Source organism: Cucumis melo, chromosome 5 (genome assembly GCF_025177605.1).
Source record: "Cucumis melo cultivar AY chromosome 5, USDA_Cmelo_AY_1.0, whole genome shotgun sequence".
NCBI lineage: Eukaryota > Viridiplantae > Streptophyta > Magnoliopsida > Cucurbitales > Cucurbitaceae > Cucumis > Cucumis melo.
In genome coordinates this window covers 1,394,887-1,410,276 of record NC_066861.1, presented here as the reverse complement: position 1 = coordinate 1,410,276, position 15,390 = coordinate 1,394,887, and the positions used below count along the sequence as shown (strand labels likewise).

The following is a 15,390-nucleotide window of genomic DNA, read 5'->3' as shown; positions in this document are numbered from 1 at the left end:
AGAGCCACGGAAGAGAGTTGGCCAAGTGACACACTTGGACTCAACTGGGGCTGGGGCTGACAAGAGATGGCTAGTGGAAGTGACCCTTGTAAGCTTGGGCCCAAGATGAGTAAAGGGATATCCAAAATGGTTTGGAAATTGAGGGTTTTTTTAAAACAAGAATTTGGTTCCTTCTTTTTATATTCATGGAATAACTTTATTTTTCTTCTCCTTTGTCTGCTTTTCGCGAATAAGTTGTCTTATAACTCTATATCTCAAACACAAACACACTAAATTCAATTATTATCGGAAAAAATTGATATGTATGTGAATGTATATATATATTTATGTATATGTATATATGTATGTGTGTGTACGTGTTTATATGTGTGTGTATGTATATATGTATTGAATACACTTTCAATTAGAACATTACACTTAATACATAATATTAGAACTCAAATATATGGCAGGTGGTGTAATAAGACATAGATATGGAAATAACCAAAGAAATAGAAAAAACCTCAAGACCTTTGGAAATTCGGGGTACACTACACTATCATGAAGAGATGAAGACAATTATTTGCTCATCAGATTATAAGAAATTGATGCACGAAGAAAAAATTCAAATAAAATCTTAATTGAGAGTATCAATCTATTAGTTATGGAAATTTAATTAATAAATGTAAGTCTCACGTAATGTTTATTCAAACTAAATGTAAGTGAGAATATAAATCGACACACTCACAAGAGAAAACATTGTATTTAAATCGATGCAATGATTAGCATGATACAACCCAAAAGTTTGTGATGCAAATAGACATTTTTCCAAGTTAAAATTAGTCACGTAACTCAAGAAAATCTCATGATGTATGATTTATTAAAATTTAAAATATTGGATTTCATCAAATTATTGGCATTGCCAAAAGTGACATAACTCAACTATCAAACAAATGTACTGCCTTGTTATAGTTGCAATTTTGTTTATAGTCATTATTGTTGTCATAGTTAACAAGGTCGAAACTTACTAGAAAAAAACTTGGAATTGGGAGGACGATCCTCTCAGTGAATCGATTGTACCGTGAACCTATATAGGTGAACAAGTAGAGTATATTTAAAGAGAGTTTGTAATTAGAAAAAAAAAAACTTGTAGTTCGAATCTCCTATTCCTACTTACAAATTATAAAAGATTAAATACTAAGAAGGTGTTTGAAGTAAGGATCGAGTTATTATAGTACCAGTTTAAAGTGTTATAATAGTATGTATTCGATGCATAGACTATTTTAAAAAATGATAGAATGTCAAAATAGTAAAATCTATAACAAATTAGTACTTTTGAAATAGTATTTACTACGAAGATTTTTAAGTATTATCTACTAAAGTAAATAGTCGGTTATTTCAATCGTAAATAATCTTTACCTCAAACGGTTTCTAAATCCAAGTTGTAGTGCAAAATTTGCAATTTAAAAAGGGTTTAAATTTGGACAGCAGGTGATTCTGGGGTCCACCCGTCCCAGTAACTTCTAGTTCTTGATTAATGCATGTGGTCGGTAGGGCTTGCGAATTGGGATAATCTTGAAAGGAACCACTAATTTTCAATCTTCATGGAACCGAATTATCTCGGGAAATTTTTGTTCCTTCAATTGTCTCTCCGGTATCCTCAATTGGTAGCAAATATTCTCTATCTACTTGACAGATTCCCTCAAGTCTCTTCCCCACTTTCTGGATTCTCTGTACGTAATTCTTCTTCTCTGTTCATAACTTTCATTTTTCTTTTTGGTCAATTGGAATTAATTTGTTTGGATGTCAAGAAAAGCGCTGGAAAGTGAATTGAAAACAAGTTTTGGTGATACTTATTCCTTATTCTGTTGCTTGAAGCTTACTGAACTCGAATTTGAACAATTTTACTTCTGAGAGCTACTGGGTCGTTTCTTAATTTCTTTGAATTATTATTGATGAGTTACTTCTGAAATGTTTACACTGTCGTTTCTTGTGATGGTTTGGATTTTGAAGCTGGTGATGACGATATAGACTCAGATTTTTGTTTTTGATGCAATAATGTTGAAGGTTTGACGTTTAAAAGGATTAAAACTTGTATGCTGATTGTTTGAAGTTGATAATTGTGTTCAAATGCTTGGCAGGTTAATTTGGCAATGAGTTCTTGAGATTTTAGCTATGAACTTGGAATTTCTTCGTAATATTTCCTGGTTTAGGGCTCAAAGAAGCAATGATTTGGGTCCAATTCTTAAACCTTCTAGCGCCATTGTGGACCAAGGGCATCAAAATACTTGCTTTAACATCAGGATATGGGGATTTTCTCTACTTTCATTTCTTCCTTGGGAAACTAATGCTAATGCCAATGCCCGGGAGGATATCATTTTAGCAAAAACAACTATTAATAGAAACTTGAAAAGGCAACCCAAGCGTGGTAGAGCAATCGAGAACGGTGTTGGAGAAACGTCATTACGGTTCAAACCATATGTGTGTAAAGTTCCATGGCATACGGGTGTAAGGGCTTTTCTTTCTCAGCTGTTTCCACGTTATGGACATTACTGTGGTCCAAATTGGTCTAGTGGGAAAGACAACGGGTCTCTCGTTTGGGATAAACGACCAATTGATTGGCTGGATTTCTGTTGTTATTGCCACGATATTGGTTATGATACTCATAATCAAGGAGAGTTGTTAAAGGCTGATTTGGCATTTCTTGAGTGCTTAGAAAGGCCTAATATGGTCACAAAAGGAGATGCTCGTGTTGCTACTCTTTACCGAACCATGTGTATCACAGGTATGCCCAATACATCAGCTAGGGTTTCTCGTTTGAAAGTGTCTATATTCTTCTATTCACATTTCCACACTCTTGAAGTCTAAAGTATCAAGCTTAGAACTTATTTGGAATGACTTTTGAAGTACTTAACGTCGGTCTCAAGTGTGACAGAAACGTTTTAAAGCACGTAGAAGTTATACAAAAGAGACTTAAGTTATTTGGAAAACATTTTTATATTGTACTTTGGAACAGTTCTTTATTATATGCTAAATGTGACAGGTCTGAAGAATTTGCTAATTCCTTATAGAAGGCAACTTATTCATCTTCCGTCTTTCCCTTACCAACCTGCAATTCAGTTTGGATGGCTTAGCAATGTGAAATGGTTTGGTTGGAACTGGCAAAGAGATGAGCAAAAGCATCCCAAAATTTGATAGGCAGTACCATACAAGTTATTCTCCTCATCGCTGTATTTTACCCGAGCAACCATGTCCTGTATATACATACATATTACAAATCCTATTGGTTTATTTTGTAGCACCTATATGTACATTGGTCAGTTTTTAATTTCTGTTAATTGCTAGGGCTAACATGTATTCTACCATAGGAATCCTTGCGTATGGAGTATTGGCAAAGGCTTCTGTGAATCCTTGCTACCTAAACTTAAATGAAAATTGAGAATCATGGTATTATCTTATTATGTGAATATTGTCACACCACGTTGCTTCATACTTGTGCCTTCTTTAGAAGTATGATTATGTTAATATTTGTCACTATGAATATCTATTAAGAGATCCATGTGGTCTTGTTAGATAACAATGGTAAGTACTCTTGCTTTTCTAAGTATCATGTGAATTTTCCCCTTTTTGTTTTTGTCTCTCTTGTTGGAGGAATGAAATGTTCAAAGAGATGCCAAAAGGGTCTATATAAGGGTTACAAAATGTTTTACGAAATTCATACGAGGAAATTTAAGTTGAAAGTACCAAATCAAAATTTCCTCGAGCAATCTTTCTTTTCTACTAAAAATCCTTGAATTCTTCTTATTTTGTTGACATGAAGAGGGTGATATTTGAACATTATTTTGATCCATGATATGATGTCTAGAGAGGCAAGAATGTTAACATATGTAAACATTGCTTGAAAAAACTAAGTCGATGTTAACGTATGAACATTATGAGGAACGATATTTTTGTTTTTTTGTTTTCAAATCATTTTAAATAATAATTATATTATGCAGATAGGAAATGAAATTTCACACCTTTGATAAGTTGATTTTCTCATATAGAAAAATCATTTTAAATAATAAACTAATAAAAACATTTATAAATATAACAAAATTTAATAATTTATTAGATCTATCTATGTTGACCAATATCTATCAATACACTTATATTTTGGTATAATTCAAATTATTTTGCTATATTTAAAAATAATCCATTAAAACATTATTTGCTATTTCATTTTTCTTCGTTGATACTTATTAAACGATGATAAAAATTAAAAGTAGCATAGCTTTTATATTAGGAAATAAGTAGAATTAATGGGCCATGTCCAAAACAAACACAAAAAAACGAAGTAATGGTATAATGTTATATACCCAAATTATTGCAATGAAGAGTTAGATTTATGCATTGAACCTTTCAAATAATAATGGTAATAATAATAGTATACTTCTTACATGACAAAATTCTTGAATCTTCGAGCTACAAATCACGAGATTATACTTTGTGCTAAAGAATCTAATGGTATGTTATTAAGTTTATCTCAGAAGTTTAGTATTAGAAAATATACATTTATTTTCCCCTATTACAATTCCCCCTCTCTCTGTATTGCTTTCTCTTCTCAAGCTGATTGGTATTTTGGTGACTTTAATCACAAAACCCACCATAGTTTGTATTCTATTTACCAAAACCCAAAGTGGTTTGATTGTTGTTACTTCCCATATCAGTTTATGATTCCCCCCAACCAGGTATATTTGCAGTTGCCTCATTTACCATCTTTACAAGCCTTACCTGCAAAATCAAAATCAAACCAAGACTTCACACAATTTTCCTACTTGAGAAAAAAAGGATCAAGCAAATCTCGTCCTGACTCGGTGCACAATGTGGTTTTGATTCACCTCCAAGTGTTCATGTCTAACAAAGCATATCTTAAAGGAAATCAACGACGGCGTTGAAGAAGGAAAAGGGAGGGGGGGAAATGAAGGCTATGGAGTAGGGAGAAGTAAACATAAAGGGAAAACTTCACACCAGTAGATAGAGTCGTTGGTGAAAGCATAGTCTAAATTTGGCTAAGTTGTTCTCCTTGTGTGGGAAAAATACATCAATGGTTAAAAACTATGGTTTATCATGGAAGGATTATGACTAGAACATAGATAAAATCTTCATGTGATACTATATATTCAGCTAAACTGCACAGATGATCATGGTGGTTATGTCTATAGGTTTAGAAACAGGTTACTAATTCATATTTCTTTTGTAGTTTCTCAAATAGATTCTACAGAAAATGAGATAATATATAGGTAAGAAACATCAAGAGAGGATAGGATTCCAGGAACAGATACTTACTACGCTTTCAGGAACTCCGGGAGGAGGTAAGGAAAGATTTCTTGGTGGAGGACCATTGAGATATGATCTTTTGTCGAAGCGCCACTCCCCGATCTTACCATATGTTAGTTCTCCCTGGCCATCAAAAAATGAGTTAAGAAATAGACAACTTAGAATTACTGATGAAACACCCGGATACGATGCTCATCTATACCATCAAATACAGCAAAAGAAAAAAAAGGAACAAAAAGAAAACAAACACAAAGTCAACTTCTTCGATAACTAAAGAATCTTCCATCGTTGGCTATCAATATGACTATTTCAAATCTGTACCTTCATAGTGTAGTCACATCCATAGGTATAGTGGATGATGAAGTTCCTACCAACTTCTAAATCCCAAGGAGGCTGAAACACTTAAGCACAGGAAGTCAATAATCTGTTAAGAGCTCCAAAACATAACCACTTATGGATGGATAGAGCTATCAAAATAAGTGAAACCTGCAGCATAAAATCTTTGCGGAGCGTATGCCGCACACCATGTAATGCAGAAGCTACAGCATAAGCATACCTACATGAACAAAATCATACAGATGTCAAAAGCTGTTATAATGACCTACCAACTGCCATTTGATGAACAATCTCAGTAGAACTCACATCTCGAGCACCCAACCGAATGTTTTATCAGTAGTTGGGTCATCTTTCATTCTCAAGGATATGTTCACCCACGTTGGTGCAATCTCCTCCAGCAATGTCTAATTGTAGAAAACTTAGTCAGTAGATTCGGTACTATCAATCATCTTTGAAGTTGAAGAAGCAGGTCAATATAATGATCGCTTAAGCTGTCCTATAGCAACTTTGACTCAGTAAAAAAATTTCATGTCAAGGTAATTCTCTTGGTTGTTCTTCTAATTCTGCCTTCGCATCAATGACAGTAAGTTCATCTATCGAAACTAATTCAAAAGTTTACCTTTTCAATGATAACAGGAGAATTTCCAATGGGATCAATGTTGGTCACTGGACCTTTCTCCTCAGGATAGAATTTCCTGATGATCTTCTCATGTTCAGCTGGCTTTATGTAGAAGAACGGAAATCCAGCTGGATTCTTTCCGTGGGCTAAGTTTGGTAACGGCTTAACAAATATATGATCGGGTTCTGCCATTAGTATATACCTGCATCAGTCAAATAGTCAACTTCCTCAGATTTCATCGAAGGGAGAAGGAAAAGAAAAGCTTTATCAGCAAAAACTCAGAAACTATCTCACTCTTCTTCAATGTTTGCTTTCTCCAGCCATTGCACAAAAGCCCACGGTCGGTTTAGAACAATATAACCCTGAATTTTTCATTGAAATTCAATGCATTAAGTTCAGCCACTGGCGAAAACAAAACCAAAACCGAACAGAATATAAGATCAACAAGAAAAAACCCAATGTCTAAATGAACTTGAAGAGTGAAAAAGGAACACGAGAAACACTGCTGACATAAAATAAGGCAAACAAGTGAAGTTTGAAGCAGAACCACTGGAGAAACTACTAAAAACAGAACAGGAATCATCAGAAACTCACCCGATCCAATCCTTCTGGCAAAGGATCAACAATAAAAGTTGGAATCTCTTTCATTAAATTATCTGGAGTTCCTGAATGCAAAACTCTAGTGAAGCTTCCCATGTCAGAGCCAGGCAAATCCTTCACTTTCTTATACCAGTAATACATGATCCTGCACTGCCATTGACTATAAGGAGCATCAGTTGCAGTGACAGCAACATGGTATTTCGAATTGGTTTTCCCTGCTCGTTCTGCTCTACCAGGCACTCGAATAACGGGATCAAACAAATCAAACCCATCTGCTAACCAACTCCCTTTCGAGGCTTTGTAGTGTACAGACATGGTGATCAAATTATAAGAAGCAAAAAGAAACCCAAGAGCCAAAAGCACCAGAAAACCTGGTGAAGTCTTCCTCCCCATCATTGGTTTCAATTTCTCAACTTCAGCAGCTTCTTTTCATTTCACAGAATTCTGCACCAGAAAGTCAAACAGACAAAATGTAAGGAACGCAACAACTAATGAAGCTACATCAATGGAAACTCAGCACAATAACTTCACAATCTGCTAATCCTCAAACATTCAACTAAACTCAACACAAGAAAATTAATACCAGTCAACAAAATAGCAACAAAGGAGAAAGAACATGCACATATAAACATATCAAAATGTGAAAATCAAACAGATAAAATGTAAGGAGCACCACAACTAAACTAATGAAGCTACATCAACGACGCACAGCATAATAACTTCACAATCTACTAATCCTCAAACATTCAACTAAATTCAACACAAGAAGAAGAATACCAGAGTACAACACAGCACCAAAGAAGGAAAGACAAGCATGTATATAAACATATCATAATGTGAAATGACAAACCCAGATCTGGAATTCAGAAATTTGAGCTGAAACGGTCAAAACTCAACACAGTACAAACAAAAAAAAAACAAACCCAGATGAAAATGGAAATGGGAAAAAGAGAAAATCAATCAGCCAATAAACGGGAATCACAAGGTAACTGAAACGACATTGACTCATAGTAGAATAAGAAAAAAAAAACGTACAAAAAACGAAGAAACCCAGAAATCCAGAAGGAGGTCGAGAAACAAAAGTCAAGGAGCAATGGGATTTTGGGTTCAAAAGGGGTTTTTCAACGCCAAGCCTGTAGACCAAAGAAGAAAACAAAAAAAAAATATGAAGGGGGGAAATGGGGTAAACGTGGGGGCTCCTCAAAACCTTTCTAAGTCACTTAAAAAATTAAAAGGAACAATAAGGTTGTGGGTCGAGATCTTTATGGAAATCGATGTGGTAACCAGCCCTTGTCCCTTGTTTATATATATATATACACATGTGGCCATCTTTTTGGTGCGACATTTTGGATTGAAACAAACTTTTATGGATCAATTTTAAAGTTTCTTTTTTTATTTAAATAAAAATATAAAATATATGAATCAAAATATTTACAAACGTACCATCGTCAATTAAATCTTCAATTTTATTATATTTTGTAAATATTTAAATAATTTTATCAATACAATAATTATAATTATGTCAAATAATCTTTTTTATATAATTTATTTCAAGATATAATAATTTTAAGTTATAAGATTCAAATTGTTATAATCTAACTTTTAATATTTGAATTTTGCATCCATTTAAACTAAATCACTTTTAATTTTAATTTTTTTTCGATGTGAAAAATTACAAATTATAATTAATTTAATTGGACTGCTTTTGGAATCAAATTAAAAACAAATGATTCATAATTATTTAAATTATATAATAAAAACTAAAATATCAAAGACTAAAAATTTGTATTTAGTATTTTTTTTATTTTAAAGAATATAATAATTATAGGGTAAAAAAAGTGTATAAATCATGAAATTTGGGAACCCAATTGAACCAAATTGATAAAATGAAAGCATATCTAAATAAAACCAAAGGAAAAGTTAAAAAAAAACTAAAATGGAATCAAGTAAGACTAAATTAGATTAAAAATGATTGTTTTTTTTTTTTTTTTTTTGGTTTTTTTAATGATAATGATAATGATAATGAAAAGGTTATAAAATGGACAAAAAGTAAAATCCACTACACTACATTAGAGACCTTGAGAGCATAATAAATATCCATTACTTTTGTTGTATATATCGACTTTGTTGTCCAATGGTTTAGCTTTTTAACCCCACCATCTTTATGCCTTTAATCATTCTTCATCCTATTATATCCAAAATATATATATATATATATATATATATATATATAAAATAATGCATAATTTTTTACGTGCTTAAAGTAAATCTTTGAAGCCACTTTTAATTTGAGAATAGCCCTTCGGAGGGACCAAGTTTAGATTCGTTCTCTGTTTCGTTTGTTGGTGTAAAGGTAAAAATTTATGAAAATGTTTTCACTGATAGACGTTAATAGAAGTCTGTAAGTGATAGATCTAAAAATTTGGTATGTTTAGTAAAGATTTTGGGTCATTTTGCTAAAAATATTTTTTTTTTACAGTTACTTTTATTATTTGTTATTAAATAAAGGCGGTTGGAATTTTGGGAGTAGTTTATTAACCATGATAATTTGTATACATAGTATATGGTGAAATTTGAGAGTAATTACACGAGTAAGTTGATCAATGTTGTCTATCAAGATTCAGGATCATGTACGTAACAAAATATCACACATATAGTTACATTTAGATTGGGTAACAAGTTATATGTATACTAATTCTAACAATGATCTTTTATCAACATAACACGATTCAACTAATAAATAAATAGGTATAATTTTGTAGGGGTCGAAAAATTTTAGGTCTGACGAGTACAAGAGTCGAGTGAACTTATAATTCGGACCTTTCCTGAATCAACACGAACTCAATTTTTAAAAAATAAAATATAATAACATTTTTTTAAAATAAAGAAACACTAGTAATACTAACTTTAAATAAGATTATACAATTTCAATATATTTTTCTAAATAATAAAATGAATTTTATTTTTTTGGGAAAACATAGATTTTTCAAAAATTGATTCCTCGACCCAATTTCCGATTTGAGAACATACAACGTGTATAAATCTAACAAAAACACAGATAACTACAAACATCTCGATTGTTAACATATCCATATGTTCCATTCATTTATTGTTGGATAAAATAAATTTTAAAAATAATAAAAATAATTTTAACAACTTAAAAATTACTCTCAAACGTAAGCTAAGATGACGATAAAGATTTTCAATTATGGCTAATACCAATTCCAATATAATTTGACTTTGGGCATCATTGAAAAGTGTTTGGCAAGCATTAATTTTATATTCTTGTCTTGTACGTATTGTTTAATCTTCACTCCCAAATTAATTAGGCCCAAAGTTAATGATGTTTCCTTTAAAGAAAATAAAATCTAAAAATAAGAAAATTATGAGGTTTCCTAAAGTAACAAAATTACGATGTATTTATGTACAAAGTAATACAACAAAATTAAAAAAAAAAAAAAAATGTGAGACATTTTTCGACGTAACAAAATATATCAAAATATTTATAAAATACAGTAAAATATTTATAAAAGTTCTATAGTTGTCAGAATAGATATACTTTATAAATATTTGTAACCAATGAAATTTACAATAATTTTTCAATTTTTTTTTTAAAATCACTCTACAAAATTTGTGAAGTTTTTTAAATTGACTCATGCGAAATTTAGCTTATGAACTAGTAAAGGTTAAGTTAACAGTAAAATTTTCATTGTTCATTAAAACGTAGAATTCGATCCAACGAACTCATTCGAAAATCGTGCTTTTGTCTTTTTTTTAAAAGACAAGGAGAATTGTCAAAAATGGTAACGTTGACAAAATATCTATAAGATTGTGTGGCGGGTTTTCATTCGGTTTTTTTAATTTTTTATTATTATTCTTTAATAAAAATTATAGAATAATAATATTTATAAACTTGATTTTTGTTATCAAATTTTTTTTGTTGCGTATTTTAAAAAATTAAGTAAAATTCTCAAAATTAAAATAATGTTTTTTTTAACTTGATTTTACTTTTAATGGACTAAAAGATAAAAGTATCACTATAATAAATAAATTAATTAAAAGAAAAGGGACATAAATTTCAAAAACTCATTGAATTCTCTTCTCCTTAGCATCAAACCTCAATTTGAGTTTAGCATTAAAAGTGTTTGGCCAACAATAATTGAACTATTACTCAATTCTTCTTTTGCCCAATCAATCACCTATTCAACCCTTGACATCATTTTGGTAAAAAACACAAAAAAAAAAAATAAAATAATAATAATAATAACTTAAATAAATAAGCGTAAGATTTAGACTATCAATTTTGACGTTAAATATTAGATTCTCTCACTTCATATATTGAAAAAAAAGTTATATACTAATGAAGATTTTTAAAAATAACAAAATATTAAAACTATTTACAAAATATAGTAAAATATACTAAATTATTTCATTTAAGATTTTCTTTTGTTATATTTTATAAGTAGTTTTATTTTTTTCTATCCATAATGATTTTCCTGGATTAATGTATTAAATTCTCTTCCAAAATACTTATATGTAAAAACCTATTACAACCGAAATAAAATTATAATGAGCTTTGCCATAAATACAAATATAATAACATAACATATAAATATTTATGTGGTTTCCTTGAAAAAGTAAAAAAATAAAATTTTGATAAACACGTATAGACATATATAGACTTCTAGCAGCATTTATCAATGATATTGATAAACACTGTCATTGTATGTCTATGATATTAATATGATTTGAAAATTTGCTATATTCTGTTAATATTTCAATAATTTTATCGTTTACGGTAATTCTTCTAAAATAAAAAAACGAGTTATGTAAATAAAATTTGGTCGTAATGAAATAAAGCGTTGATATCTTAGTACAAATCATCTAAGTCAAAGATATATATAAATTACAAAAATGTATGACTTTCAAATTCATTGCTCATGTGGCCATGTTGAAGTTGAATAGAATTTTATAATACAAAGTCAAGAGTTAGGCACATAATTTATACTCAAACCAATGGACCATCCAATTTCAAACCCATTTGTTAACCTAATCGTAGACTCGGTTTAATTGCTAACACTCTCTTTTACTAGAGTTTAACCGAAACATCTCTACATCTTTAAAAATTTGAGATTTTTCTTCGACAAACATATATTCTTTCTATTTTTTCAATGAACTCGTTGAATTTCTTATGTTGACCCTCGTAAAAGCCTCATGTTCCTGTAAAAACAAATCGAACAATACATTTTGCGATTTGATATGTTTTAATAATAAGAACTAACCTAAATCAATACAAGTTTGAGAACCTTAGTCAAAACATTTTTGTAAAAAAATTATTAGGACATTTTTTAAACAAGAGCTATCTAAAACTATAACAATTATCTTCTTACTACATTATTTATTTACTATTTGCTACATTATTTAATATTTTTCATTCGTCATTTTTTATTATTTTTTTTATCCTTTACTATTCCCTTATCAAACAAAAATATTTTACATCTCAAACACGAATTATTATAACAAATATAATAATTTTTTTTAAAAGGTATTGTAATACAACTCGAGAATGAGAGAATTAAACTTGAGATCTCTTGTTTTCAACTACATGCATGTGACAGTTGAGATGAGCTCATGTTAGGCAACTATGATAACCTAAGATTAAAACTCGTTGTCCTAAAAGCTTTCTTTATTTTTTTTATAATTTCAAAGATAAAACGTTGCTTATAAACATGATATTTGATGATGCCAATATTCGAACTAATGATACACATTTAACCTTCAAATAATAAGGTAAGCAAATTCGTAATTTGGAGAAGAGGAAACCATCCGAACAAAAAGAGAAACTCCGATTGCCAAAGTCACAAGGAAAAGTCTAAAATAGATAAAAAAAGTCGGTGGATAATTTAAATTACAAATTAAGATTCCAAACATTAGTCTGGAAATCATTTATAAGAATTATCAAATAAGTTTTTATAATTAGAAGGAAAAAAGAAACCTTTGCTTGATGAACTTCAACGTTATTTCAGTTGATGTGAAAAATAAATAAAAATTTCATATAGATGTGGTTGAAGCTCTACGAGCAAGAACAATCCAACAGAGCAATCGATACAACAAGAAGAAGCCAATCATAATCCCAACATTCATCCATCGGAGATCCCCATCAAGCTCTCTGTTCTTCAGCACATCACCGCCGGTGAGAACACAAACCCGCCCTTGCCCTTGATCCATCCACGAAAAACACTCTGATTTCGCGTTCCAATACTCATTCACCAGCATCGCCTCCAAAGGGTACCGATACAGCGAAATGTAGTACATGAACATCCAAAATTTCGGAATGTTCTGTTTCGGAATGAAGTAGCCGGAGAAGAGGAAGAATCCGCCGAGGACGGTGCAGATTAAGGAGTTTCCGGTGATGAAATCCGGCGAAATGGCGCTGAGGAAAAGCACTAACGAACTAGCCATCATCACGATGAGCCAAACGACGAAGGTGAAGAAGGCGAAGGCCTGGATTGAGGGATTTAGCCCTACTATCCAATAGACTGGAGCGGCGAAGAGAATCGCGACGGCGAGCAAAAATGGGAGGTAAATGATGGTGTTGGCTATTAGGTAAGAGGAGATTTTGTATACTCCTCTTGAAGCTTCTTTCATCAGAACCCTTCTTTCTTGCAGGAAAATGGGGAGTGATTCTACTGTGGAGGAGAGAAGGAAACTGAGACTGAAAGCAAAGAGGCCCAATCTTTCCGTAACTCCTTCTTCATCTCTCTTCACTCTCAGGTAAACACTTCCTAACCCTACTCCCCCAACAATGGCTTGCAATGTTCTGCCTAGAAATAGTTGCTTTGTTCTGTATAACAACTTCCAGAATCTTGAGCAAAGGTATATGATCTCTAAGAAATGTGATGTGGAAAAGATTGCTATCTGTTTGCTGTTGTTGTTTTGTTGTTGAGCTATTTCAACGGCTTCTTCTGGCCAAATTGGGGAGGAGAAAAGCTGGTTTTCTTCTACTTCTTCAACCTGGGAAGTTGGGGGGTTTGAATCTTCTTTCAGTTTATCTATGATTTCCATAGCAAATTCTAGTGCGTTTAGTTGAATTGGGATTTGAATTCTCATTTCACCAATCCTCTTTTCCAGTGATTTGAGGCTTCCAAAATGAACGGTTAAACCATGGGAGAGAATCAAGAATTTGGAAATGTATTGGAGGATTCTGTAGCCTGGTTGGTGGATTGAAAGAATTACAGTTCTTTGTTTACTTCTAGTCATTGAAGAGATAAGCTCAATAACTTGAAGAGCAGAAGTGCTATCTAAGCCGGAAGTTGGCTCATCTAGCAGAAGAATTGGGGGATCATGAATCATCTCAACTCCAATTGAAACCCTTTTCCTCTCTCCTCCAGATATCCCTCTTTTCTCTTCATCTCCGACAAAACTATCTGCCACATGAAACAAACCAAGCTCCTGCATTAATCTCTCTACTCTTTCTTCTTTCTCTTCTGAACCCAATTCTCTGAGTCCCAACTTGGCCATGAACATCAAGGTTTCTCTTACAGTCAAAAGAGGAAGTAGATTGTCTTCTTGTGTCACAAACCCACACAACTTCCTCAGCTGCTCAGGACTTTTCATCCACTGGCCATTAATGGAGATTGCTTTAGGGTCAAATTCCTTCGCTTTCACTCTTCCTGATAGAATCCTGAGCAGCGAAGATTTGCCAGTTCCACTTGGACCAACAATGGCGAGCACTTGAGAACTTCTTGCCTCGAATGAGACAGACTTAAGAAGATTAATGGGTTTTGGTCTTCGAATCAGCTCGGAGAAGGAAGTGGGTATGGATCTGTTTGGAAGAACAGAAAATGAGAGATTTCTGACGGAGAGTTTCTTAGTGGTGACGAGTGGTGACGAGTGGTGGTGAGAAGAAGAGGAAGAAAGGCTTGTGGTTTCCTCCGGGGAGTTCGACGTTGAGAAGAGGGTGGTTGTATCATCTGCAATGCAACGTTTTTGAAAGCAAACCGCCATTGTTGGGGGAAGAAGTTAAGCTCAAGCTTATGCAGAGATTTTCATGGCTACAACAACAAGCCTCATTGAGAGAGAAGAAGAAGAAAGCTTGAGAATGCAGATATTGAGTGCTTTGAGATTTTTAGTTGGACCAACCAAGATAGATTGCAAGACAAGAATTTTCAAGTGATATTTAAATCTTTGGTGATGAAGAAGTTGGTCTCGTTGGTGAGCAGAAATGTATTTTTGACTATTCTCTGCCAAGGAAAGACCTCTTTTGGCATTATTCTAAATTCCAGGAAAATTGGCCTAAATTTTTTAACTTTGTTCGGATCCAGAAGGCTGCTGCCGAGCAAGGCCAAACACAGTCTTGGGAGTTAGTTTGCACGGAAGATTGACGTTAAAAAGAAAAAATGAAAAATTACAAAGTATCTCAATCTAGTTGGATGCAATAAAACCGTCGAACTATAATATTCTTAGAGATTGAACCCATAATGATATTAAAAAAACCCAAACTTGTAACAATTATTGCAGTTTATACCATTATAAAA

General features: G+C 32.3%; 3 protein-coding genes across 4 annotated transcripts; 1 reads left to right on the top strand and 2 right to left on the bottom strand.

Moving 5' to 3' along the window:
- Positions 1-1,472: 1,472 nt before the first annotated feature.
- On the top strand, positions 1,473-3,440 carry LOC103491471 (uncharacterized). The gene is made up of 3 exons (XM_008451431.2): positions 1,473-1,712; positions 2,121-2,764; positions 3,023-3,440. The coding sequence occupies exons 2-3, from the start codon at positions 2,155-2,157 to the stop codon at positions 3,172-3,174; spliced, it is 762 nt and encodes a 253-aa protein (XP_008449653.1). The 5' UTR covers positions 1,473-1,712; positions 2,121-2,154; the 3' UTR covers positions 3,175-3,440.
- A 902-nt stretch (positions 3,441-4,342) lies between these two features.
- LOC103491472 (hydroxyproline O-arabinosyltransferase NOD3-like) lies at positions 4,343-8,118 on the bottom strand. Of its 2 annotated transcripts, none has more exons than XM_008451433.3 (9): positions 7,889-8,118; positions 6,848-7,297; positions 6,548-6,615; positions 6,254-6,455; positions 5,941-6,038; positions 5,785-5,854; positions 5,620-5,691; positions 5,308-5,421; positions 4,343-4,752 (listed from the first exon to the last, which is right to left on the bottom strand). In XM_008451433.3, exons 2-9 carry the CDS (start codon positions 7,247-7,249, stop codon positions 4,690-4,692), a joined length of 1,089 nt encoding a protein of 362 aa, XP_008449655.2. In that variant the 5' UTR covers positions 7,250-7,297; positions 7,889-8,118; the 3' UTR covers positions 4,343-4,689. The 2 variants fall into 2 exon arrangements, with proteins under 2 accessions (XP_008449655.2, XP_008449656.2); XM_008451434.3 differs by lacking the exon at positions 7,889-8,118 and adding an exon at positions 7,704-7,812.
- Positions 8,119-12,885: 4,767 nt separating this feature from the next.
- LOC103491473 (ABC transporter G family member 23) lies at positions 12,886-15,314 on the bottom strand. Its single transcript, XM_008451435.3, has one exon. It carries the CDS (start codon positions 14,858-14,860, stop codon positions 12,905-12,907), a length of 1,956 nt encoding a protein of 651 aa, XP_008449657.2. The 5' UTR covers positions 14,861-15,314; the 3' UTR covers positions 12,886-12,904.
- Between the last annotated feature and the right edge of the window lie 76 nt (positions 15,315-15,390).

Excerpts from the sequence above, each read along its gene's own strand:
- LOC103491472 (XM_008451433.3), bottom strand. The coding sequence starts at position 7,249 with ATGATGGGGAGGAAGACTTCACCAGGTTTTCTGGTGCTTTTGGCTCTT. Across the intron at positions 6,456-6,547 it reads AAAGCAAACATTGAAGAAGA|GTATATACTAATGGCAGAAC; the intron begins GTGAGATAGTTT and ends TGACTGATGCAG. Across the intron at positions 5,855-5,940 it reads TTCGGTTGGGTGCTCGAGAT|GTATGCTTATGCTGTAGCTT; the intron begins GTGAGTTCTACT and ends TTGTTCATGTAG.
- LOC103491471 (XM_008451431.2), top strand. The coding sequence starts at position 2,155 with ATGAACTTGGAATTTCTTCGTAATATTTCCTGGTTTAGGGCTCAAAGA. Across the intron at positions 2,765-3,022 it reads CCGAACCATGTGTATCACAG|GTCTGAAGAATTTGCTAATT; the intron begins GTATGCCCAATA and ends TAAATGTGACAG.
- LOC103491473 (XM_008451435.3), bottom strand. The coding sequence starts at position 14,860 with ATGGCGGTTTGCTTTCAAAAACGTTGCATTGCAGATGATACAACCACC.